This window comes from Triturus cristatus, chromosome 8 (genome assembly GCF_964204655.1).
Source record: "Triturus cristatus chromosome 8, aTriCri1.1, whole genome shotgun sequence".
NCBI classification, from domain to species: domain Eukaryota; kingdom Metazoa; phylum Chordata; class Amphibia; order Caudata; family Salamandridae; genus Triturus; species Triturus cristatus.
This window is the reverse complement of record NC_140591.1, coordinates 1,699,114,798-1,699,141,117: the sequence shown is the minus strand read 5'-3', so window position 1 is coordinate 1,699,141,117 and position 26,320 is coordinate 1,699,114,798. Positions and strand designations below refer to the sequence as shown.

The 26,320-nt window shown below is 49.7% G+C and overlaps 1 protein-coding gene across 1 annotated transcript in view; it reads right to left on the bottom strand.

Moving 5' to 3' along the window:
• LOC146808639 (uncharacterized) overlaps positions 1 to 26,320 on the bottom strand; it is a 336,504-nt gene that overhangs the window by 214,629 nt on the left and 95,555 nt on the right. Inside the window, exon 3 of the mRNA XM_085623674.1 lies at positions 25,418 to 25,651. Within this exon, the coding sequence (XP_085479800.1) occupies positions 25,418 to 25,651 (234 nt within the window). The remainder of the gene's footprint in view (positions 1 to 25,417; positions 25,652 to 26,320) is intronic.

Genomic DNA, 26,320 nt, shown 5'->3' with positions numbered 1-26,320 from the left:
CTAGTGCTCTCCCCGCTGTGCTTCACGCCCCTCTGCCTGCATTACTAGTGGGCTTCCCTATATGCTTGTGATGAAGTTCCGTCTGCTCCAGAGGCGCATCAATACTTTAGAAACTGCACCGAACAGTTTGAGGCACTTTAAAAATTGTTTTGGTCTGCAAAGAAACAAATATATACCAGTGGCACAAAAGTTAGCAGGGCAAGAGACAACATTTTATAATTGAGTCCAGTAGTATGCCAGTTGTATAATGCTGATGTTTCTGCTCTTTTTGGACAGACAAATCAATGAGTCCTACAGGACAACTGAATTTCCAGCATCTTAGATAACTGCAAAGGCGAGAAACAAAGATAGTATAGCAGCTAAGAATGACCATAAGTGGTGCAAAAATGTCCATTAATCCTGTGGTAACTAAAAAGAAATATACTTCATACAGCCCGAGGGTTCAAAAGTTAGTCGCTGAAGAGACAAGCTTCGGCATAGCCAATAGGTCTCGCCTTTTGGACCTTATAAGTGTTTAGCTATGCAACAGTTGTTGTTGCACCAAGGATATTGTGCTGCATACCTAAATACTTATAAGGTCCCAAAAGCAAGACCTATTGGCTATGCCAATGCTTGTATGTACTCTTGCTGGGGCTCGTGCCCCCACTCTCTGCGGCCTCCTGTGGCAGTGTATAGGTGGGAACACACACATTGTGGGCGAACCACTGAACTGGAAGAGCGGATCGCAGTGTGGGCCCTTTGGGCACCATGCTTGAGACCTACGAGGGGGTTTGGGAGTGTCCTTTTTCATCTTACTCCCTCCAGATAGCCTAGCCCGGTCCCTGTGCGCCATGGGCAGAACTGACAAAACCCAACCTCGCCTCACATTTGAGGCGCGCAAATCTACTACGACTCCACAGAAAGCCGCCTCGGAAGGGGGGCACCCCACCATCGAGGCAACACTGTTGGCCATGCAAAGCAGCCTCCTATCCATTGAGGGCACGATGGCGGCTGTAAATCATCAACTGGACCACATGTCCTCACAATTAGAAAAGCAGAACGTCCGCATGGGCGAAGTCGAGCAGCGGGTATCTGCGATAGAAGATGGTCTCAGTGATGTCGCCGGGAAAACTCTTAATATGGGAAAAGTTCTCTCTATCATACAGGCTAAGAATGAGGACTTGGAGGCATGCTCAAGGCGTAATAACATTCGTATCACTGGCCTGCCAGAATCAACAATTGTGGGCAAAATGGAGACATTTATTGAAAACCTTGATCAAGGATCTCTTTGGTTCAGAGCAGCTTTCACCTATGTTCATTGTTGAGCGGGCACATCGCTCTTTGGCTACTAGACCGGTCCCGGGCGCTCCTCCCCGCCCCACTATTGCACGGGTGCTGAATTATAGGGACCGGGGTGTCATTTTGCGCCTGGCCAGAGAAAAGGGCGCTATTGAACACCAAGGCAATAAACTCTCTTTCTTTCCTGACTTTACTGTTGCTGTGCAAGCTGCGAGAAGGGAATTTGGGGCTGTTAAAAAATGTCTCCAATCCGAAGGGGTTCCCTATGCCATGTTATATCCTGCCTGCCTGAGGATAGGCGCTGACGGAGACTCTCAAATCTTTAATAACCCCAAGGCAGCTCTAGAACATGCCAAGCCTGTTCGAACTACGATTCCTCACTCTGTACCATGCTGTGCTTTTTGAATGTATTTCTTGCTTTTCTCCCTTGTGCCGGTAGACACAGTTTCGACCTAATGTAGTATGCATGCTTTCACACTATGTGTTAGGCCCTTGGTATTGTTCTTATCAGGCACAATTACAAAATCCTGCTCAGCCACCTCCTAATAGATAGGAGGATAGTAGTACTCTGACGTCCCCTCATGGGAGTACCCCATCTATGTTTTGCATTGTTGTTCCCTAGTTGGGAGGGGGTGGGTGAGGGTTGGGATGGCTTTAGCGAGTTGGGGACGCTGAAGTGGGAGGGGGGTTGGGGGGTTGTGGTTGGGGGAGGGCTGACTGGCACTTTATGCTTTTTATTTTGTGAAATGTACCTTCTTGATTGCACTAGCGAACACGTCTTTGATATATCCAATTGCCATGCTACTATACAATCTGTTGGCTAGATGAGTGGTAAAATGCAATTCCTAACCTGGAATGTTCGCGGCCTCAATACCCCTAAAAAGATGGTCTGTGTTTGCCTACTTAGACAGGATGGCTGTCCAGATCGCTTTCTTACAGGAGACTCACCTCACAAATTTATCAGAAAAGAATGTGGGGGGTAGGTGGGTCGGCTTACGCGTAGCATCCTCCTATTCCAGCTACGCACAGGGGTAATTCTGATCAAGAAAGGGGTTCCATTTCAGATCACGCGCACTGAGACAGATAACTTGGGCCGAGTGGCGATAGTACATGGCCAGCTAGATGAGTCGAGTGTTCTTTTAGTGAATGTGTATGGACCAAATGTCGATGATCCAGCTTTTGTTGATGTCTGGTGCCGCATCTCGGGGTTACCAGATGCGGAGCTATTATGGGGTGAAGATTTCAATGTCTGCCTGGATATGGATGTTGATCGCATGGGCAGTGAGTTGGCGTGACCTAAGCAAGCTGCGAAGATGTTGCTGGGCCTGATGGATGCGGGACGTTTGAATGATGTGTGGCGTCTGCAACACCCTGGGATGTGAGAGAGCATGTTTGTTTCATCTGTGCATGGGACTTCGTCCTGCCTGGATTTCTGGCTGGCCTCTGAGGCTCCGTGCACTTGGGCGGTTGGGGTACGTCATGTGGCTCGGATGCTCTCGGACCACTCCCCGGTGCTCCTGGAGCTGCGGGTCCCTGCGTGTGATAGACCGCCATTCCAGTGGCGATTACAGCTGTCTTCACTGACTGACAGTCTTCAAGACAACAGTTGGGGAGGCTATTCACAATTCTTTTAGGGCGAATACTGGCTCTGTGGATAGTGCAGGTACTATGTGGGAAGCATTCACAGTCACTATCAGGGGAGTCTGTATGGGGGCACAGGCTGGTGTTCTGAGAGATCTGCAGTGTAGGATTCACAATATTAGCTGCTGATATTTCCACTTTAGAACGCGCCTATGAGACGAACCCGCTGCACGAGACACTGTCTAAGATCCGTGAATTGGTGACCGAACATAAAGAAACTGTCGATCAGGAGATGGTGCATAGGTCCAGGCGTAGTAAGGCTCGATATTATGGTGAGGGGGGAAGGCCTAGCCGCTCTCTTGCGCAGAAATTGGCTGCTCCGCGGAGTCAAGAGTATATCACGGAGATGCTTGATGAGGCAGGAGAGGCTCATTATACCACAGCTGACATTAGTGAGACCATACTTGATTACTATACTACCCTTTATAGAAATAGGGCCGTGGTACAGCCGGAAGACGTCCACTCGTATTTGGACGATGTCGCCCTTGGCTGGCTGTCCTCAGGCCATAAAGAATATCTTACTCAACCTTTTGATGAGGAGGATGTGAAGCTTGCTATTATGTCCCTCCCCACATTTAAAGCTGCGGGTTTAGATGGGCTGCCTAGCGAGTTTTATAAGCCCTTCACGGACGACCTGTCCCCCAGACTCCTTGAAGTTTACGAGAAGGCGTATGACACTGGACGCCTCCCGCCTTCTTAAAGGGAAGCTCTCTTAGTGATGCTATTGAAACCTGATAAGGCGCCTAATTGCTGTGACTCCTATAGGCCACTCTCAATGATTAATATTGACGCTAAGATTTTAGCAAAAATGATAGCCCTCCGAATTCAGCCTCTGGTCCCCCTGCTGGTGCTCGCTGACCAATCAGGTTTTGTGCCCGCATGGTCTACCACGCATAATCTATGTACACTTTTCGCTACTCTCCACTATTTTGACTGATTTTCAGGCCGTAGCAGTGTTACTTGATGCCACAAAAGCATTTGATTCTCGTTCTTGGGTTTACATGTTTACTGTACTCATATAAATGGGTTTTCCCCGTTTTTTTTACAGTGGATCAGGGTGTTGTACACTGAACCCGCTGCCAGAGTTTGCGTAAATGGATGGGTGTAATCGGCCTTTCCTATAGGCAGGGGCACACGGCAGGGTTGCCTCCTGTCAACGATGCTTTTTGCAATAGCATTTGAGCCACTAGCTTGCAAGCTGCGCCAATTGCATGCCTCTGCTGCACAGCGTTTCAGACAGCGACCACTTGTTGTCTCGCTCTACGCGGACGACATGCTTTTGTATGTCTGCGAGCCTGCAAACTATCTTCCTGAATTGCTGCGCGAATATGTTAAATTTGAAGGATTCTCCGGCTTAGGGATAAACTGGGCTAAGTCGACGGTATTTCCCCTGACAGCTGATACTCGCGAGTTTGAATTAAACTTTACCCTGTTCTGGACCCAGGATCCGGTAAAATACTTGGGGGTTTGGTTGCACAGAGACCCTGAGCAGGTAATTTCTATGAATTACGGACACACTATCACGCAACTCACAGATAAGGCTGAGCGGAGGGGCCCGGCTGCCCCTTTTACTTGCGGATCATATCGCGGTGACCAAAATGGCTATTCTGCCAAAATTATTTTATTTATTTGTGAATATTCCTATCAGCCTGAATATCTCCACTTTTAAGATGTTGCAAAAGGCCATATTGTCATTTGTCTGGGGGGTTAAAAAGCCTAGTTGTAGCTGGGATACTCTGGTACAACCAATTGAACGTGGCAGCTTCGAGGCACCAGATATGCGCCTCTATGACTTATGCGCCCAGGCGCAATGTGCGCATTATTGGTTTTTCCCACAACGTTTCCTCCCCCATACGGCGATAGAGGCTGACGCAATACTCCCCTTACCGCTGGCTGCACTTTCGGGTGGTGGTGGAGGCCCTCGGACGGAAATTAATACAGTGCAGTGCACCGCGTGGGCCTGGCAGGCACTGGCTAGACGGGCACAGCTAAACTACCTCTACGCCCCTAAATTACCGATAGCAGCACATCCTGGTATATCGGCGGCGTAAGAGCGTTCCGCTTTACGCACACTGCAGAAGGTTGGGGTTACGCAGCTGGAAGATTTGTACAAACACAGCCAGTTCTGCTCGTTGCCGGACACACAGCTCTATGCTGTGCTTCACATATATGAGGGTTCGACAAGCGGTCAGGGCTATATACCCTGATTACCCAGCAGAGCCTCAGACATTACGAGCGCTGCAGGCGGTGATTGCTGGAGAGGAACGTAAGGGACTGATTACCAAATTGCATGCTGCGTCCCTCCGTGAGAGGGAGTCGGAGAGACATCCCTCATACATTAAATAGAATGTAGCGCTGGGAAGTGTGTTGTCCACAGACCATTGGCAATTCTGTTGTAAGCTGACTGGGCACCTTACAGCTAACTGTAACCTTCGCATCATTCATTTTAAATGTTTACATCAGCTCTATTAAACCCCTGTGCAATTGCGGAAATTTGGACTGCACGATACAGCTTGCTGTGTGTGGTGTGGACATGCGGATGCCGATTTTTTACATCTCTCTTGGCAGTGTACAGGGATAGCTGCTTTTTGGTCTAAAGTTGCGAGTGTGCGGACGGATGTTGTGCTGGAACGGGTGAGATGTATACCTGAGTTATGCCTGCTGGGTAACATGACGTCCTTGAAACCCTGCAACAGGAGGCTGGTTGCTGTGGCAACACTAATGGCCAAGCGATCTGTGGCACAATGTTGGGGCGCAATGGGCTTGCTCACTGTTCGGGAGTGGATCCGAGATTTGGCTTATCGTCGGGCGCAATTAGAGGTCTATGCAGAAGAACTGCCTGAATCATCTCGGCCCAAGGATTTCTGGGCCCCACTGACATTATATCTACTGAGTCATCCCGATCTGTGAGGTGTCATGCATTCTCCTTTGTATTTTAAGGATACCTAATGCAATTGGACTCAAGCTAACGTGTGACTCTTCATGTGTGCCTATAAGAGTTCAAGATGCTTTATTTATATATGTCATATCCGTTGCAGTGATGGGGGGATGGGGCTTCTTTCGTTTTACAGGAGACGGTTGCTACATACCTGTTTAATATACTTTTGACACAATTGTGGAATTCTAAATTGCTTGTACTGATTTATGTGACGCGATGCTGATGGCTCGTATGTGGAGCCTATATATTGTACTGCAAGCTTTCAATAACCAAATTAGAAAAAAATCAAAATGAAATAATAACCTGACAGTTATCAGCACCCTGTGGCCAGACACAGCTACACCTTATCCACCAATGTCTGAATTGTTATCCCTAATGTCCGAATTACATCCTATATCACACCCAGGGGTAGTGCGTACTGACTGCCTAACGCCCAGTGGTCCAAGTGAAAAAACAAAAAAAACACCTCTCACTTCTTTTAGACGCTGCCAGTGTTGAGAAACTGGCAGCACCTAAAAAAGAATTTGACAAAAAATAAGATCAAGGTGGTAGTCCTATATGACACCCAGGGCCTATGTGTACCTCTGTGCCACACCCAGTGGTCCAAGCAATCCCTAACTGACACCCAGAGATGGAGTGTACCTCTGTTGCTCGCCCAAAGGTCCAGGTGGCCCCTGACTGACATCCAGAGACGAAGCGTACCACTGTACCCATGCCCAAAGATCCAGGCGGCCCCTGACATCCAGAGATGAATATGCTACTTACCAGTATGCATCTGTTCTTGGCATGTAGGGCTGCTGACATTCATATCTGTGCATAGATCGCCGCCTAGTGTTGGGTCCGGATGTTTGCACGTTGTTGTCCTGGAAGAGTCTTCGAAGTATCCTGAGATAGGTGACTCCTCCCCTGGACCACAGTGCGCATGGGCATCCTCTCCATCCTCAGATTGTTTTTCGCCATTGTGGCAGTGATGGAGTAGATACAGAAAGTGATGACCATGCTATACAGTAATTCTGAGAGCTGCAGCTGCTACAGGCGCCGGGGAGGAGGGTGGGCGATATGAATGTCAGCAGCCCTACATGCCAAGAACAGATGCATACTGGTAAGTAGCATATTCAGTTCGAGGCATGTGGGCTGCTGAATTCATATCTGTGCATAGAATACATAGCAGTACCTCCTATTAGCGGCGGCCACCAGTGCCAGCTGCAGCGGTCTGAAAAAGAGTTTTGAGAACAGCCTGTCCTACAGCTGCCTGCTGTTTTGAGTGTACATCTACACAGTAGTGTTTGGTAAATGTATGTATAGTGGACCATGTGGCTGCTCTACATATTTCCTGTAAAGGAATGTTTCCCAGGAAAGCCATGGACGCCCCTAACTTACGTGTTGAGTGGGCTCGTGGGGGAATCGTTAATGTGCGTTTAGCCTTTTGATAGCAAATTTGAATACATTTAACGATCCATCTGGCTATACCTGCTTTGGAAATGGTGTTGCCCTTGTGTTGTGGAGAAAAGGCAACGAAAAGTTGTTTTGTCTTCCTAAAGACTTTAGTTCTGTCTATATAGTACATGAGGGCTCTTTTTACATCTAGTGTATGGAGCGTTCTCTCTGCTACATTTTGTGGATTTTGAAAGAAAACAGGCAGTTCGATAGTTTGATTCATGTGTAACTGCGATATTACTTTAGGCATGAATTTGGGGTTGGTACGTAGTACGACCCTGTTTGCGTGAACCTGTATGAATGGCTCTTGAATGGTTAGTGCCTGGAGTTCACTAACTCTTCTTAACGAAGTGATTGCCACTAGGAAAGCTACTTTCCAGGTGAGGAATTGAATCTCACATGAGTGGAGAGGTTCAAAGGGTGGACCCATCAGTCGGGTGAGGACCAAGTTGAGGTTCCACACCGGTGCTGGTGGGTGTCTTGGGGGAATTACTCGTTTAAGTCCCTCCAAGAAAGCTTTGATGGCAGGCACTCTGAATAAAGAGAGGTGCTGCCTGTTCTGGAGATAGGCTGCTATTGCGGTCAAATGGATACGTATTGAGGTGTATTCCAGATTGCATCGGTATAGGTGTAAGAGGTAACAGATGATGTTTTGAATGGATGCGTCTAGCGGGTTAATGTCATTGTTGTTGCAATAAATGACAAACCTCTTCCATTTAGCTGCATAGCAAGCTCTGGTAGTGGGTCTCCTGGCCTCCTTAATGATCTCCATACAGTCAGGTGGCAGGTTTAGGTAGCCAAACTCTAAGACTTCAGGAGCCAGATTGCCAGGTTCAGCTGTTGCGGATCTGGGTGCTGAATTTCGCCATGGTTCTGCGTTAAGAGTGCAGGTTTGATCCGCAGCCTTTGATGCGGCACCACGGAAAGTTCTAGAAAGGTGGTGTACCATGGCTGGCGCGCCCATGTGGGAGCAACTAGGATGAGTGTCAGTGAGTGCTGTCGCAGTTTGCGTGCCACCAGCGGTATCAATGGCGCTGGGGGAAAAGCGTACGCAAATCTGCCGGACCAGTTCATCCATATCGCATTGCCCTGCGACTGTGGACGTGGGAACCTGGCGGCAAAGCTTTGGCATTTTGTGTTTTCGTTTGTGGCGAATAGGTCTATCTCTGGATGACCCCACTGTTGGAAGTACGGTTGGAGTACTGACGGGTGTAGCTCCCACTCGTGCATCTGGTGGCTGTGTCTGCTGAGCAGATCCGCCATCTGGTTGTCCTTGCCGGGGAGGTGTTCCGCCATGAAGAATATGTTCCTCTGAATGGCCCACTTCCACATGCTCTGAGCCAGATGAGACAACTGTGGAGAGTATGTTCCTCCCTGCTTCTGTATGTAGTACATGGCAGTCATGTTGTCCGTCCGGATCAACACGACTTTGTTGCACAAGTGTACTTTGAATGCCTTCATTGCCAGGAAGATTGCCATCAGTTCTAGAAGGTTGATGTGCATCTTCTTTTGTTGTATTGTCCATAGTCCCTGCACTGTGTAATTGAGTACATGAGCTCCCCATCCCTGGAGAGACGCGTCCGCCGTCAGTATTATTTGTGGAACAGGCTCTTGGAACGGTCGGCCCTGCAAAGGTTTTGTGGATTCCACCGGGGGCTCCGTTTGAAAAACTGGTTTGTGCTGCTTGCTATTGCCGGGATTGCCTGGTTTCCTACCTCTGCCCTTGGAACTTCTGCAGCGCCTCGCGGCCCCCGCTGCGCGGGAGCCGCTCGAGGGACTGGGCGTTTGTCATCTACTGCCTGGGATACTGCTGGCGCCTTGACTCCACGCTGTTGGCCCCGCTGCGCTGTGACTAATTTTGGTGAGGGGACGTCGCTGGATGCTCGTTTTGCGGTGAGCGACCGGCATAATCGGGACTGCGAGGACCAGGGTGCTGTGCGTGAAGCTGAACATCCGCACCTGGTCCTCTTCCCGACTCCTCCCCCAACACCTTCATTAGGCAGTGCAGCCCCTGCATCACGGGCTCCGTTTGAAAAACTGGTTTGTGCTGCTTGCTATTGCCGGGATTGCCTGGTTTCCTACCTCTGCCCTTGGAACTTCTGCAGCGCCTCGCGGCCCCCGCTGCGCGGGGGCCGCTCGAGGGACTGGGCGTTTGTCATCTACTGCCTGGGATACTGCTGGCGCCTTGACTCCACGCTGTTGGCCCCGCTGCGCTGTGACTAACTTTGGTGAGGGGACGTCGCTGGATGCTCGTTTTGCGGTGAGCGACCGGCATAATCGGGACTGCGAGGACCAGGGTGCTGTGCGTGAAGCTGAACATCCGCACCTGGTCCTCTTCCCGACTCCTCCCCCAACACCTTCATTAGGCAGTGCAGCCCCTGCATCACGGGCTCCGTTTGAAAAACTGGTTTGTGCTGCTTGCTATTGCCGGGATTGCCTGGTTTCCTACCTCTGCCCTTGGAACTTCTGCAGCGCCTCGTCGGCCCCCGCTGCGCGGGAGCCGCTCGAGGGACTGGGCGTTTGTCATCTACTGCCTGGGATACTGCTGGCGCCTTGACTCCACGCTGTTGGCCCCGCTGCGCTGTGACTAACTTTGGTGAGGGGACGTCGCTGGATGCTCGATTTGCGGTGAGCGACCGGCATAATCGGGACTGCGAGGACCAGGGTGCTGTGCGTGAAGCTGAACATCCGCACCTGGTCCTCTTCCCGACTCCTCCCCCAACACCTTCATTAGGCAGTGCAGCCCCTGCATCACGGGCTCCGTTTGAAAAACTGGTTTGTGCTGCTTGCTATTGCCGGGATTGCCTGGTTTCCTACCTCTGCCCTTGGAACTTCTGCAGCGCCTCGCGGCCCCCGCTGCGCGGGAGCCGCTCGAGGGACTGGGCGTTTGTCATCTACTGCCTGGGATACTGCTGGCACCTTGACTCCACGCTGTTGGCCCCGCTGCGCTGTGACTAACTTTGGTGAGGGGACGTCGCTGGATGCTCGTTTTGCGGTGAGCGACCGGCATAATCGGGACTGCGAGGACCAGGGTGCTGTGCGTGAAGCTGAACATCCGCACCTGGTCCTCTTCCCGACTCCTCCCCCAACACCGTTTCCTTCCCCTTTATAAACAGTATCTAGCCTTCACGCGCTAGCGGGACGCGCGCGGGACGTAGCCCGGGGCGAAGACCGGGCAAAGAGCGGGCCGTTTGAGGCCGTTCGAGACTGTACGAGCCTGGACTGGACACCCCCTTTGGCAAGTGTGTTCTGCGAAAGGCACTAAGCAATGGCTACTGGTCTGTTGAGGCTGGCTCCTAAGGGTGGGAGTGTCGTGGGGACCCTTGATAATTTTATAACACGGGCTAGCAATGTCCTTGCCTATGAGATCGCCGCTACTGAACGCAGACTATCCCTAGAACCATCGTTAGGGAAGCGATCATCCCTGGGTGCCATCACAACCATTCCATCCCCTAATAACCTTGCACACCCCCTACTAGGTGGTTCTCCAGTTGAGGTTCTGTTAGATGACCCCCCCTCCCTAATTGCTTCCACTCAATTTAATTCAACTGCCCCTGGGCAAAATCAGGCTCACCACTTTCTTTCAGCCCCTATTTTCACGTGTGCCACGACAAGATCGATGGCGGATAGGTCCGCCAGAGGCAAATGTCCCGAGGCGAATCTTCCAGCCACAAAAGGGAAAAAACGTGTTGGGGGTCCTGTGAGTTGTCCCACTAAAAATAAACAAAAAAAATTGCCCGCTCCTAACCAAGATAATATTACTCCCTTAGAAGTAAACGACCAAGCAAATTTCCCGACCCAACACTCAGCCGTATCATCCATAACCACTGCTTCAAGTCTGGATACTCAGGAGGGACTGAGCTCTAGTGCTTTTTGGAATAGAATGGCTGCACTAATTGATGGGAGGTTGTCCCCCCTAATCGAACGCCTTGTGGCCTTGGAAGGGAAATTAGCATCACTATCCAACTTGACCCAGCCTAATATAGTGGCATCCGTGCTCCCAGCTCGGAATTTGCCATGCCAACAATCGACTACCTCACCTCTCATCTTGCCCATTGAACAGGCGACTGGCTACTCCTCTGCTCCTAATGTAGCCCAATCTGGTGGGGAACCAACTAATACTAAAGTACCTAGGCAAGCTCGAGCTGCCACAACACGACAGGAAGACACACCGTGTGAACCAGGAAGCTTAGTGGGTCCCCCACCCCAATGTTCCCTCCCTTCCTCGACCAATATTGGAACTAATCCCCCCCCCTTCTTCTAACAATCTCCCAAGACTAGACTTACCTCCAGAATGTAGCCCTTATGTTGTGGTCTTAACAGGTGTCCCTGAACTACCACAAGGCAGACTTGAACCCTATCAGTCGTTGAAGAACAAGACAGTTCATTGGTTGAATGTAAAAAGACCTCTGCCTCCAAATTTGAATGGGGAAATTCTGATGGTCCGAAGAGTATCTTGGGTAGGCCGGGGTGTGAAGAACATCAAGGGGGACTGCATAATTGTGAACTTTAAAGATCCTAGGGTGGTAAAGTATGTGGGCGAGTATGTGGGTGAGGGTGGTTGGAATAATACGATTGATGGAATTCATTCCCCCCTACTCTCATATTTCTATCCGTTGGGAGCATTAAACCACAGGAGGAATATACCTAATGTACAACTGGCTGCAGAGAGATTATGCATAGGCCAAAACGGAAACCAAGAGTCTGATTTACAACTTGACTACCCCAACATTCCATGTCACAATAGGTTCAGTGCCTTGGATTGTGTCGACTGACTGAAGTTGGTTGCCAATTCCAGGAACTCTGCCCCAACCCAGACAGAGCCTATTGAGAGCCTGGCTGTACTTACACAGCCCCAGGCTACAACGGGTTCAGATACCTTGAATTACCTCGTCGTTGCCTACGACCCTGGGCCACAGGGAGAATCTTCAAATTGCCCTGTAGCGTCTCTCGAATGTCCAGAAATCCTAGACGTCAGGAATCCTCTATCTTTAGGTACTGATCAGGGCATCCCACCCGTTCTGAGCTCGACTACGCTCCTAGGTGGATCCCCCAACCCAGGGCTACTGCGCCAAATTGAATTGACGACATCACCCCCTGAGTTAACAGTGTCCTGTTCTGACACCACCTTTGCCAACACTTTATCTACTGATCCCTATACGGAGCTAGGCCCAACACCTATCACTGTAAATTGCAACCCTAGAACTCCCGCGCCTATAACACCTATATCACCAAGGTCCTACCTTGCCCATTCCCCTTCACACAAGGCTAAGGGGCTGAAAATTTTGTCCTGGAATGTGGCAGGTCTGTCACGGCTGTTAGAACTCCCCGACTGGGGGGACTTCATTGACGGTCATGATATCTGCCTCTTCCAGGAGACATGGGCATTGAAGCCCTACCATCGTGCGGGGTTTGCTACTTTCTGGGAATCTGCAGTAAGGCCAAATGGGGGAAAGCCCTCTGGAGGGCTGTCTATTTGGGTACGGACTCATTTGGAATGCGTATTTAAGAGAATTAATACTGATTCGCCGGATATTATGTGTGTAGCTATGTCCAAGAGGGGAAACCGGGTATTGTCCATCGTAAACATATACTCTCGCCCTGTGAGGTACGGCCAGGAGTCCCCCACTCTGAGTAGCTTAGATGCTCTTTTGAGCTCTATTATTAATATCGATACTCTGGTAATTGGTGGCGACTTTAATTGTCACTACGAACCCTTAAATGGGTTGATTACCTCTGTATCCCAGGATGAGGATCAAGAGTGGGCTATACCACCCTCCAACTCTTATCCCACGAAGGCTTGGACGCCATTGATTCTCCAAGTTACCCAACTGACACTTACTTACTCACTAAGGGCATGTAATGGTAGGTTCCCTGCAGATAACCCAGGCAATCCTACATTTGAAAGAAACGATCAAGCGTCCATCATTGATTATATTATGCTAAGCATGGGACTATGGCCAAGCATTCTGGACTTTCGAGTTCACAAACGTAGCGAAAGTGACCATAACCCCATTATTGTCACCTTAGAGGGTTTTACAAACAATCACTCTACATCTATAGTCCCACCTAGTGTTGTTCCCTTGATCACATCTGATGGCTCCCGAAGAGTCAGGTGGGAGAAGTTTGCTCTATCTGATAGAAATCTCGGCGTAATGTATTCTGAGATCTATCCTCTTTTGGAAAAATTAATGGGAGCCCCAATCTTATCAGAGAGCTTCTCAGATTTTGAGCTGATAGGAGCAACACATATAGAACTATGTGCCAGGCTTGAGACCCACTTCAGTCGGGTAATTAAGAGAAATTTACCACCTACAAGGGAGATCCCTACTTGGTTTAACAAATCGTGTAGGGAAGCAAAGCTCTCGCTTCTGTCAACGCTCAAAAATGGAACCAAGCTAAAAATAAAGGAATCCAGGGCCCACTTTAAGAAAATTATTCACGAAGCCAAAAAAGAGTGGGAAAATAGCAGATGGGAGGAAATTTCCCACGCACTAAAAAACAGGGACCAAAGATCATTCTGGAATTTAATCAAAACTGGAATGTCACGTCCAACCCAGGCGCTTCAACCCAATCTTGGCCAAGAAATCTGGCGTACTTACTTTAAAGAATTATACGCAATTCAGCCCTCAACATTGCCCACCCCCCTCATCCACACTACCTTGCACCCTCCTCCAATTCAGGCTTTGACCCCGATGTGCACCCTCAGTGAGGTTAGAGTTGCTCTCACTAAAATCCAACCGAACAAAGCCCCAGGCTTAGATAGGATCCCAGGTGATCTCTTCAAAAGTGAGCCCGACATCTGGGTTCCTTATCTATTTGGTCTCTTTAACGCAATCCTAGCAGGAATGCCGTTGCCATCCACCTGGGCCGGCGCCGAGATCATACCAATACACAAAAAGGGCTCGCCACTTGATCCGGCAAACTATAGGCCAATTAGCCTAATTGACGTCGCCCAGAAGATCTTTGCTCGCATTCTCTTAGGGAGACTACAAACCTGGATGGAGGAAACCAACATCTTGACCCCCCTCCAGGTGGGATTTAGAGCTAGGATGTCAACTGTGGACCAATTGTTTAGGCTGCAAATGATCCACTGGAAAAGCATAATCTTAGTAGGGGGCAGCCTTTACCTCACGTTCGTTGACTTAAAGTCTGCCTTCGACATGGTGGATCGTAGCCAACTCTGGGAGCTATTAAAGGGGATGGGCGTACCTCTTTACCTTTGTGATTTATTAGAACGCCTCCATAAGGACACTTTTGCCAGAGTCAGGTTTGGACTCCACGGAGATCTTACAGACCCTTTCAAGGTCGAAAAGGGAGTCAGACAAGGCTGCGTTCTAGCTCCAACACTCTTTGCCCTCTTCCTGAACGGACTGGTTGATGATATCTTGGCCTTGAGTGACATAGATTCCCCTAAGTTGGCAGGCAGGAAAATTCCCGTACTTATGTTCGCGGATGATACTCTGCTCCTGTCAAGATCACCTATGGGCATGGCTAGAGTTCTGGATGGCTTTGCCACCTTCTGTAGGAAAAGGAACTTAATAATCAACGTGAACAAGACTAAATACATGGTGTTTCACGCAGATACCATCAACCGTCCTATACCGAAATTGGATGGACTGCCTCTAGAACGGGTGAACACTTTTGATTATCTTGGCCTGACCCTCAACAACAAAATTACCTGGGTTGACCAGATTTCAAAAGTAAATCTAAAACTCGTCCAGATATCAGGGGGGGTCTTAAAGATACTTAAAAATAGCCCCCTAAAACTAATCAGTCCATTGGTAGAGATTTACAAAAGTCAGGCAAGGGGGATGGCAGCCTATGGTGCGGAATTATGGGGTCACAATCCATCCTTGATTTTAACTAAGTCAGAAAACAAATTTTTAAGACAGCTATTCGCACTTCCGGTGAGCACCCCTATACAGCCGCTCAGGATGGACCTGGGCATACAACCAATTGCGGACATGGTCGCCTCCAGGCCAGTAATGTACTGGCGACGACTATGGAGCACTCCTGAACTTGCCATCTTTCAGGAAGAATTGAAATCTATCCTACTGCTACCAAGGGTAGGTGCTATCCCTTGGTTAGCTCATGTGAGGAAATCACTCAGAGATATAGGGAGAGAAGACCTCTGGCTTTCACCTGAGGACACTTGTCCCTCTTTGCCAAAAAAATCATTGGCAAAAACACTGCAGGAAATTAAGCTAACTCAGATCATTCGATCAGTCAACACTTCAAATCTGACCTCGGTTTTTCTCGAGGCCAAAATTAGTTATAGCTTTGAGTCTGCAACCGACTTGATCCAACCTGTATTGGCTAAAAAACTATACCTACAATTCAGGCATGGGTCTCTCCCCTTGTTCTCAAGAACAAACAAATGGGCTGGCGTACCAAGGCAATCTTGTCCTGGGTGTGGTGCTACTGATGAAACTGAGGTTCATGTTGTAATCTTCTGTTTGGCATATAAAATATCCCGTAGGAAATGGATAATTCAACTTGCTAAGAACATAGGGGTTACGAACCATAGAGATCTCTTCAGGCTGCTGAAATATGATCCTTCCCCCCTTTACGTCACTGTGATAGCTAAATTTATCTTTTCTATGTGGCTAACCAGAAGAAAACTACTACCTCACTAAGTCAATCACACTGGCACCAATCTTTGTTATTAATCTGTTTTAATCTGTGAATTGTTCTATTCTATTGTTCTTATCAATCATGTTTTAAATTTGTAAATATTATACCATGATATTTTATGACTTTTATGGCTTGTAGCCGAAATAAAGTTTTTCTGACTGACTGACTGATTCCACCAATGCAGAGAGTTGTATGCCCGACCGCTCACCAACACTAGGTCTTTTAATTGCCCGTGAGCCTGATTCCATTGACGTGCCAAGCACTCCTGAAGCGGGCGCATATGAAGTCTCGCGTGTGGGACTATGAAAATGCAGGAGGCCATCATGCCTATCAACTGCATGAAGGGAGTGTTGAGGTTTGAACTTTGAGATCAGCATTTGCATGCTGTTGATCCTCACTAAATTTGGCTGAGCTGTGGCTGCCAGAGTGTCTATGGTCGCACCCAGGTACTGTTGTACGTGTGCGGGTTGGAGATGTGATTTTGGGTAATTTAGTGAGAATCCCAGACTGTGAAGAAGGTGAATGGTGAGGGACATGTGGCTGGCACATTGCTGGGCTGACTTTGCCTGAACAAGCCAGTCGTCCAGGTAAGGGTAGACGTGAATGTGTTGTCTCCGTAGATGTGCAGCCACTGTAGCTAGGCACTTGGTGAAAACTCTTGGTGCTGTTGTCACACTGAAGGGGAGGACTTTGAATTGGTAGTGCTGCCCCTGAATAGTGAACCTGAGATATTTCCTGTGTGACGGGTGTATGGGTATGTGGAAGTACGCATCTTTGAGGTCTAGTGTGGCTAGGAAGTCTCCCTGGCTGACCAGCGGGAGAACCTGCTGTAGGGTGAGCATATGGAAATGCTCTGAGAGAATGTAGTGGTTGAGGGGTCTCAGGTCTAGTATAGGTCTGAGTGACCCGTCCTTCTTTGGTATTAAGAAGTACAGAGAGTACACCCCTGTCCCCTGCTGGTGGACGGGCACGACCTCTATTGCACCTTTTTGCAGCATATTTAGCACTTCCTGCTGCAATAATGCCAAGTGCTCTGCGGACATAGGACGGTGCTTTGGCGGTATTGTGGGTGGAGTGGAGGTTAATTCGAGACAGTAACCGTGCTGGATAATATCCCTGACCCACCTGTCCGTGGTGATGGTATTCCACGTGGACAGGAACCGCTGGAGTCTCCCCCCGACAGGTGTTATGTGGTCGAGGGGAAGGGAGAGGGCGTCACTGTTTGTTCTTGGGTGAGGACCTGGTGTTGCCGTAACCGCGTCCTCTGCCCTTGGTGCTGGAGCCACGATATCCACCTCTGTTGTTTTTATCGTAGGTACTCTGTGTGCCCCCTTTATTGTATGTCTGCTGTGACCCCTGTCCTCTAGCCGCTCCCCTATTCCCGGGGCGACGAAAGGAGCCACTACGAAATGTCTGCGTTTGCAGAGCCCCCATTGACTTTGCAGTGTCAGTGTCCTTTTTGATCTTTTCTAAGGTGGTGTCAACTTCTGGTCCGAATAAGTAGTCGGGGTTGACAGGCTGATTTAGGATGTTGTTTTGAATCTCAGGTTTGAATCCGGAGATTCTTAACCAAGCGTGTCGGTGTAACATGACGCTGGTGTTTATCGCCCTTGCAGCTGTGTCGGCAGCATCTAGTGCGCACTTAATGGATGCGTTTATAAGAAGTTGTCCCTCTCTGATGAGGGGCTCCGCTGCCTCTTTGTACTCGTCTGGTAGATGTTGGAGTAGTGACTCTAGCGTGTCATAGTGTGAACGATCGTAGCCAGCCAGGAGGGCCTGTGTATTGGCAATGCGCCAGATGTTTGCTACTTGGGCTGCAATCCTCTTGCCTGAGGTCTCCAGCACCTTGGACTCTTTGTCTGGGGGAGGAGCATCACCAGTTGTTTGCGAGTGCGCTCGTTTGCGAGCGTTAGCAACCACCATGGAGTCCAGAGGTAACTGACCTCTAATGTACATAGGGTCCCCGGGCGCAGGTTTGTATTTTTTTTCAATCCTGGGGTTTATCACCCGTGCCCTGGTTGTTTCCTTGAAAATGTCCTTTGCTGGCTTAAGAACACCTTTTAACATGGGCAGAGTCTTGACAGTCCTCTCAGAGGAGGCGAAAGTGTCCACCAAGAAGTCGTCCTCAACTGTGTCAGAGTGGAGTTGCACTCCATGATTGGCTGCAGCACGTTCTATGAGGGCATTGAAGGCAGCAGTGTCCTCTGTGGGAGATGTTTTTGGGCCGTAAAGCTGCGTGTCCTGGGTATCTGTTGTGGCACCCGGGTCTGCAGGGTCATCCCAAGCTTGATCTGGGTCCTGCTGCTCCTCAGGATCTATATCCCTAGGGTAGGTGGTATCATCCTCCATTGCGTCCGTGTCGGAGGGCGTCGGAGAAAAGGACTGGGGATCCGGATAGGAGGTGTGCAGGCGTTCGTATAGAACCGGTTCCGATTCTGCTGGCAGTTTCTGCTTTAGAGGGATTCTGTAAGAGTCCAAAGGTGTGTCCTTCCGTTTTCGGAGCATGAGTCTGCCGGTGTCGGCGTCGATGAATTGGGACGGTGAAGGCCCAGTAGGAGAGTGTCCAGTAGATGGGGACCTTGTCTGGCTGACACGTGTTCGGATCTCGAACTTTTTTGGCGCCGTGGACGGCGGCAAACCAAAAGTGATGTTGGTTGGTGCCGAAGGTGGCTTTGGAGCCTTTTTCGGGTTGGGGCCCGACGTGGACTGGAGGGCTGCCTGTTCTCTGATGCGTTGCAAGGACGCCGCAACTTGTCGCACCGAGAACGCCGAAGGTTCTTTGGTGCCGAGTGGTTCTGCAGAGGTAGGCGTGGACTGCTTCGGAGCCACAGGGTCATCGAGTCGAGGAGAGGTAGTAGCGGTCGACGGAGTCGATGACTTGACCGTAGTCGCTGCCTTCGAAGTGGACTCCGATGGAGCGGCCATTTTAACCTTGGTGGTCGGGGCGATTGCTTCGGTGCCGGGGGCCGAGGCGCTTTTGTGGTACCGATGGCCTTCCTTTTCGGGTCGGTACTGACATCCGCTGCAGCGAGTACGGCGCCGAAATCCCTTTTTGTGCGTTCGGAGCCGATGGTTTTGGCTGGCGTCGAAGGAGTGGAGGTCTTCGAGCCGACCACTGCTAGTTTCACTTTCGGTTTCTGTTGAACCGGTGCGACGATTGGTTTCGGTTTCGTTGAAGGGAAACCAGTCTTTTTCGGTAATAATGGCTCTCGCTGGATGTTCGAGGCAGGGCCTGAAGGCGGGGCCGAAGAACTGCGGGATTGATCTCGGGTAAGGCCCGGAGGCGATCCCTCGACCGGAGCCGTAGAATGACGCACTTTGATAGCCTCCGTTTCGACGGGTAGGCCCTGCTCTTCACCAGAGCTATCTTCTTCGGCCCCAAAGGCCTCATCGTAGTCTCCTACCTCATCGTCGGCTTCTTCCCTGTGAAAAAGCGCTTCATCGGTGTCTTCCGATCGGGAATCGTGTTCGGAAGCGGGGCTGGAGTTTATGTCTTCCACGCTTTCAACATCTTCGTCCTCGGTGCTGAAGATGTTGGTCGGGGCCGGGGCCGATTGCTGCGCTTCTAATCTCGCTGCCCGTCGATTCCGGAGAGTCTTCTTGGATCGGAATCGGGCACAGGCCATACATTTCGATTCGTCGTGATCCGGCGAGAGGCATTTGTTGCACACCGGGTGGACGTCGATATGTGGATATTTGGCGTGGCAAACAGGACACCGTTTGAATGGGGTCCTCGATTCCATCGTCGATGTAAGGTGGATGGTCGGATTAAACGGTTCTGAAAAAACTTGAATAAGTTTGCTAAACTAAGCAAGAAAGCTGTCGATACCGAGCGGGAACAGTACCGACGAAAACTAAAGGCCTTTTGGCCTTAAACTACATTTTCCTAACTTGAGCTAAGATAAGCACATCCGAACCCAATGGCGGAAAAAAACAATCTGAGGATGGAGAGGATGCCCATGCGCACTGTGGTCCAGGGGAGGAGTCACCTATCTCAGGATACTTCGAAGACTCTTCCAGGACAACAACGTGCAAACATCCGGACCCAACACTAGGCGGCGATCTATGCACAGATATGAATTCAGCAGCCCACATGCCTCGAACTGGAGTGTACGTGTTAGACCTGGCACCTTGGCGTGAGTCTCCCTTCCTCTTTTTGTCGCTGTGCCCAATGTGTTTTTATGGTGTTGGCCGCTCAGAGCACTGTGCCACTGCCAACCAGTGCCACAGTGCAAGTGCTCCCTATGTAAATTGTATATGTTGGTTGGATCCCATGATTGGCTTATTCGGTTTACTATCAGCCCCTAGTAAAGTGCACCCGGAGTGCCAGGGCTTGTAAATACGAATGCTGCTGGTGGGCTTGCAGCACTGGTTGTGCCACCCACAGAGGCGGCCTAGTAAGATGTGTCTAGGGTCTGCCATTGCAGAACCTGCGTGCAGTCGGGTACTGTCGCGCTGACTGCGCAAGTGCCCCCACTTGCCAGTCCCTAAACCTTCCCTTAACTTCATATCAGTCACCCCTATGGTAGGCCCAAGGGCAGGGTGCATTGTAGGCATAAGGTAGGACAAGCCCTGAGGTATGTGATCACAACTGCTTAACCATTATGCCTGCGATAACGCCTTGTCTGCTCGCGCCAAGCTACCTAGAGGGTGAGCAGGGGTTATTAAAGGAGTGTAACCCCTTACCCTGACTGGAAGAAAGGTTCCCTGCTTGGCATTAGTACCCACTGGTGCCAAATAGAGAATCTGGATTCTAACATTGGTGGTCAGCGGTGAGGATTTTGAATTTACATTTGTGATTTATGTACAGCAATTTTTTGTGAAACACCACGTAGTGAGTTCAGACCCATAACGTAGCCACACACATACTTTTTTTTTCGTTTTGCTGGAAATCGCCAATTGTTAAAGAAATCATGCCTGGTTCAGCCGTGGTGGAGAGAGCAGAATCTGTAGTCTCTGACATTAAAGGTATTGAATGGGAAGAAGAGAGACTAGAGAGCTACACCAAGGCCCAGCTGAAAGGCTTCTGCAGAAAGTTCAAGGTCCCCACTGTTGGATGTAAGCTCAAGGCAGATCTACTCAAGGCGCTGAGGGCCTGGATTGAGTCAAGGGCACCAGGAGATATGGTAATTGTTGAACCAGCAGAAAGTGTCCAGAGTTTTGGAAGAGGCCTGTCGCCAGAGGAGTGGGCCGACAGGAAGGAAACCAGAAAGGGCCCACATTCTGGAAATCTGCGTCAGTCACGAAGGCAGGTATAGGGGAACAATTTTTTTGTATAACTTTGCTAGTTAATTGCTGAGAGGTGAATGAAGTATTTGGATATTTAATAGCAGCACAGTTCGTACTACTGATCATTTTGTTCAATGATTACCTACATTAAGACCCCTATGTGCCATATCGACTGAACAAATGGAATGCGTTCATTATAATGACATGCAGTTACTCATATTTAGCTTCACGACCGTATTGTTTTTTAAAACATATTTTATTAACTTTTTTCCGAAGTCACCCATACACTACAGACGATTCCCCCATTCCCACTCTCGCAGGTTCCTTTGTACATCATCAAACTCTGCCTTTATCTCATTATCAAGCATGTCACGGTTTACCAGACATTGTATGGAATTTACAATTTGTCACGTGCCTTCTCTCATAGTCCGGTGCAAGGGAGCGGGCTGCTCGTATTATTCCAGCTGACCCCCCATCCCTCATAGTTCTCCCATGTTATTACAATTTGTGCAAATTCCCTCAAGTGAATCAACAGCAGCAGGTTCCAGCGGCGGCTGGCATTTAGGAAGAGTGGGGGAGGGGAGGCAATTGGGTGGTGGGTGGGTGCATGCAAGCATAATGAGTGTAAATAAAAAGAAAAACTAACCACTTACCTTGCTTGCTGCACAACTCCGTCATGCTCCTCGCTCCGTGTTGTGCTCTGTCTCCTCAATTTCACTAACCAATCCTGGCGCTGCTCTCATGCTGGTATAGAGCAGCTGGCTGGATGCTGTTTCAGGCCCTTGAGGCATGTGCTTGGTCTCCACCCAGCTGTCTCAATCAGCTGGGTGAGAGAGCTTCAAAGGGCGCATGTCAGTTTAGCAGGCACATGACAGCCGGCCAAAATGACATGTGCACTCTGAAGCGTCCTGCCAGCCACTGCTCCTGTCCTCTGCTGTCAAACGGCAGCAGCGGACACACCTAGCATGTCTTTGGGCTCTGGACTGGCGCTGCTGTAGCGCGCACAATGGAAAACAAGCATTGGCATAGCCAATAGGTCTCGCTTTTGGGCCCTTATAAGTATTTAGTTATGCAGCACAATATCCTTGGTGCAACAACATCAACCGTTGCATGGCTAAACCCTTATAAGGTCCCAAAAGCGAGACCTATTGGCTATGCCAATGCTTGTTTCAGTTGGCGCCCAGACTCGGAGGTGTTGGCCACAGACGCCTTTCTCCATGACTGGTCATCCGCCCTGTGTTATGCATTCCCTCCGTTCTTAATGATCCCCAGAGTATTGGCACCGATGAGCCATCAATGAGCAGAACTGGTACTGATCACTCCTCTCTGGAGAGTGCAAGCATGGTTCCCAGTATTTCTGGAAATGTCCTGTGCATCCCCAATTCTCCTTCCAAACTGTTGGAACCTCTTGCTGTATCTGGAGGGCTCCCCACATTCAATAATATCTGCAGGGCACCTCCATCTGGTAGCATGGCGGGTTTCCGGGACAGATGGATTGTCCCTGGCCTTTCGAAGGAAGCTGACTGCTTTACCAGTGAGGCCTGGTCAGCTAATACCCACAAATGTTTTCCTCAGCCTGGAAAAGATGGTGCAGCTGGTGCAGTGAACGGGACGCCAATCTCGTTAATGCACATTTCTCTTTAGTGATCAATGTTCTATCTTCAAACGCTTCCTCAGGGATGGCTTATAGAACTGTAAATAATTTCAAGTCAGCCATCTCAGCAGGTCCCGATCCAGTGGAGGGTAAACCGATGGGGGGACGTCTCTTAGTGTGCAAACTTTTGAGGGGCATTCAGATGGTCCGTCCCCCATGAACAAAATATTATATTTCATCGGACGTGTCCACCGTTCTGCGATTCATAGAGGGATGGCCATCCAATAAATATCTATCAAGAAAACAACTATCCGCCAAACTGTTACTTTGTCTTGTTTCATGTAAAAGAGTGTCAGATGCCCGCGCTCTGGATCTAGCGCGGCGCAGATTTCCACGGAAGGGCTTACCTTCTCCATTTCCAGACGGACTAAATGCAATACCTCGTCGGTTTCTTATCCGACCTTCCCGGATAACCCCAAACTATGTGTGGTACAGTGCTTGAAAGTGTATGAGGTGAGTACGGCTGAGTTTCGTACAGACATGAAGGGTCAATTGTTGATCACATTGCAGAAAGCTTTCCGTCCAGTGACTCCAGCCACCCTGGCGAGATGGGTGTGGTGGCTTACGGGTGAAGCACGAATCGATGTTTCCAAATTTGGAGCCCACTCGGCTAGAGGGGCTATGGCCTCAAAATCATTTTCATTGGGGGTCAGTCTTACTGATATCATGAATTCGGCTGATTGGTCGTCGGAGGCCGCTTTCAAGACTTTCTATTGTAAACCTCTTGATGTGGCTTCTGTTGTGGCGGCTAAGCTTTAAATAAGCATAATCGGAGCCTCCGGTCCTGACATAGAATAAAAAATGTGCAAACATTTGTGGCAAGATTTTCAATTCTATTAAGGGCACGGAGGCGAGGATTATCCCAACAAAGTTATTTACATTGTGTCAAAAGTAATGTATCTGATTTCATAATGTTTCCCTTCCTCTTTTATTGTCATTGCTTTGTGACATATGAGACGAGATCAGTGTTAGGGTGCTTTTCCCTCTACACTTCCAGGTTCGGAAGCCAAATAATCGGCTATGGAAAAGAATTTTCATGTGCAAGCAAATCGTGGTTAGGTGAAAACAGGTTCTACGGATGGTGCTGAGTCTACAGATTTTCTGAGTAATATGGTTGGAACTTTCTTAATAGTTGGGATTTATTCAAAGAAAGAGGACACTGGGACCTTGGTTGGGACTTATATAGGGCTGTGCTCTATGGTTTGTCATGTGATATGGTGATATCATGGGTATTGTAGTATTACTGAAACTTTTGTTTTGATTGGCTGCTGGATAAAGTAGTAGTAAAGAAATGAGAAGCATAATCCTTGCCTCTGTGTCCTTAATAGAATTGAAAATTCTTGTCACAAATGTTTGCAAATTTTTAACTGTACTGAAGAGGAAAAAGACACTTATGGACCCAACCACTAGATGGCAAAGAATGTAAATCCAGAAGAGAGTCCATGCTGCAAAACAAGGCACCTGGGACGGTGCTGATGACGCGAGATACATGGGACGGTGCTGATGACGTGAAGCACAAGGGACGGTGCTGATGACGTGAAGTAAAAGGGAAGGTGCTGATGACGTGAGGTACAAGGGACGGTGCTGAAGACGTGAGGTACAAAGGACGGTGCTGATGACGTGAAGTACAAGGGACGGTGCTGATGACGTGAAGTACAAGGGCTGTGCTGATGACGTGAGGTACAAAGGACGGTGCTGATGACGTGAGGTACAAAGGACGGTGCTGATGACGTGAGGTACAAGGGACGGTGCTGAAGACGTGAGGTACAAAGGACGGTGCTGATGACGTGAGGTACAAAGGACGGTGCTGATGACGTGAGGTACAAAGGACGGTGCTGAAGACGTGAGGTACATGGGACGCAGCTGATGATGTGAGGCACAAGGGAGGGTGCTGATGACGTGAGGTACAAGGGACGGTGCTGAAGACGTGAGGTACAAAGGACGGTGCTGATGACGTGAGGTACAAAGGACGGTGCTGAAGACGTGAGGTACGAGGGACGCAGCTGATGATGTGAGGCACAAGGGACGGTGCTGACGACGTGAGGGGGACTGAACGGTGCTGATGGCGTGAGGTGCATGGGACAGTGCTGATGACGTGAGGTACACGGGACGGTGCCGATGACGTTAGGTGCAAGGGACAATGCTGATGACGTGAGGTACAGGTGCTGAATACGTGAGGTAGAAGGGACGGTGCTGAAGACGTGAGGTAGAAGGGAGGGTGCTGAAGACGTGAGGTATGAGGGACGGTGCTGAAGATGTGAGGTATGAGGGACGGTGCTGAAGATGTGTGGTAGAAGGGACGGTGCTGAAGATGTGAGGTAGAAGGGAGGGTGCTGAAGACGTGAGGTACAAGGGACGGTGCTAATGACGTGAGATACATGGGACAGTGCTGATGACGTGAGGCACAAGGGGCAGTGAGGTACACGGGGCGATGCTGATGACGTGAGGCACAAGGGACAGTGCTGATGCCACCTGGCACACAGGACAGTGGACATGCACCACATAGAATGATGCAGGTGACATGAGCCGCAGGGGCCACAGGGGACCCGCAGGGCGCTGTTGCTCTAGAAACTGAATCAGAATATGGGTGACTTCCTTCTCACCTCTGGTGAAGTTCTTTCCAGGTTCCAGGTCTACAGAGTCCTGACTGTCACTGGTGTGCCCTTCATCCTCCTCGCCTGACCACCACCGCGCCTTGAAGTCTTGGTGACCACTGCGAGGCGCATTCTGTAGATCTTCACAGTGCTGTGAGTTCTGTGGCTCCAGCTTCATCTGCACAGGTGAGCTTGCAACATCGTTGATCAAGAAGAGGTCTTCATGCTTGGAAGTGTCCAGCCCTGGTCAACCAAAGATAGAGAGAACATCTCAATTTAATCTGATTCACAGGACATTTCAAGGCAAGACTGTGGGCCTGTTCCCTGAGCCTGGGGCCACAAGGTGCCATCCTGTTACCCAATGCCCCATGGCTCCCTACGACTGGGTCAGTCAGTACAAGGAGCCATCCTGTAAATCAGTACCCTTTGGCAGTCAGCACAAGGTGACCAGAAGGTACCATCCTGTTACCCAGTACTGCGTGCCACCCTAAGCCTGGGGCAGTCAGCACAAGGTGCCCACAAGGAGCCGTCCTGTTACCCAGTACCCCATGGCAACTTACGACTGGGGCAGTCAGCACAAGGTGACCAGATGGTGCCATCCTGTTACCGTATACTCTAAGCATGGTAAGCTTTTTGGGACCAGTTCCATCTACAACCAGCCTCCTTTGAGGTACAACCAGCCTCCCTTGAGGTACACCCAGCCTCCCTTGAGGACAACCAGCCTCCCTTGAGGTACAATCAGCCTCCCTTGAGGTAAAGTAAGTCTCCCTTGAGGCACAGACAGCTTCCCTTGAGGTATAGACAGCCACCTTTGAGGTTTACGCAATAACTTGCACTACCCGCAGAACAGTAGGACACTCCGGTGCAAGAGATGCCACTCACTTCAAAGGTCTTGTCCAGACTCCCTTGAGA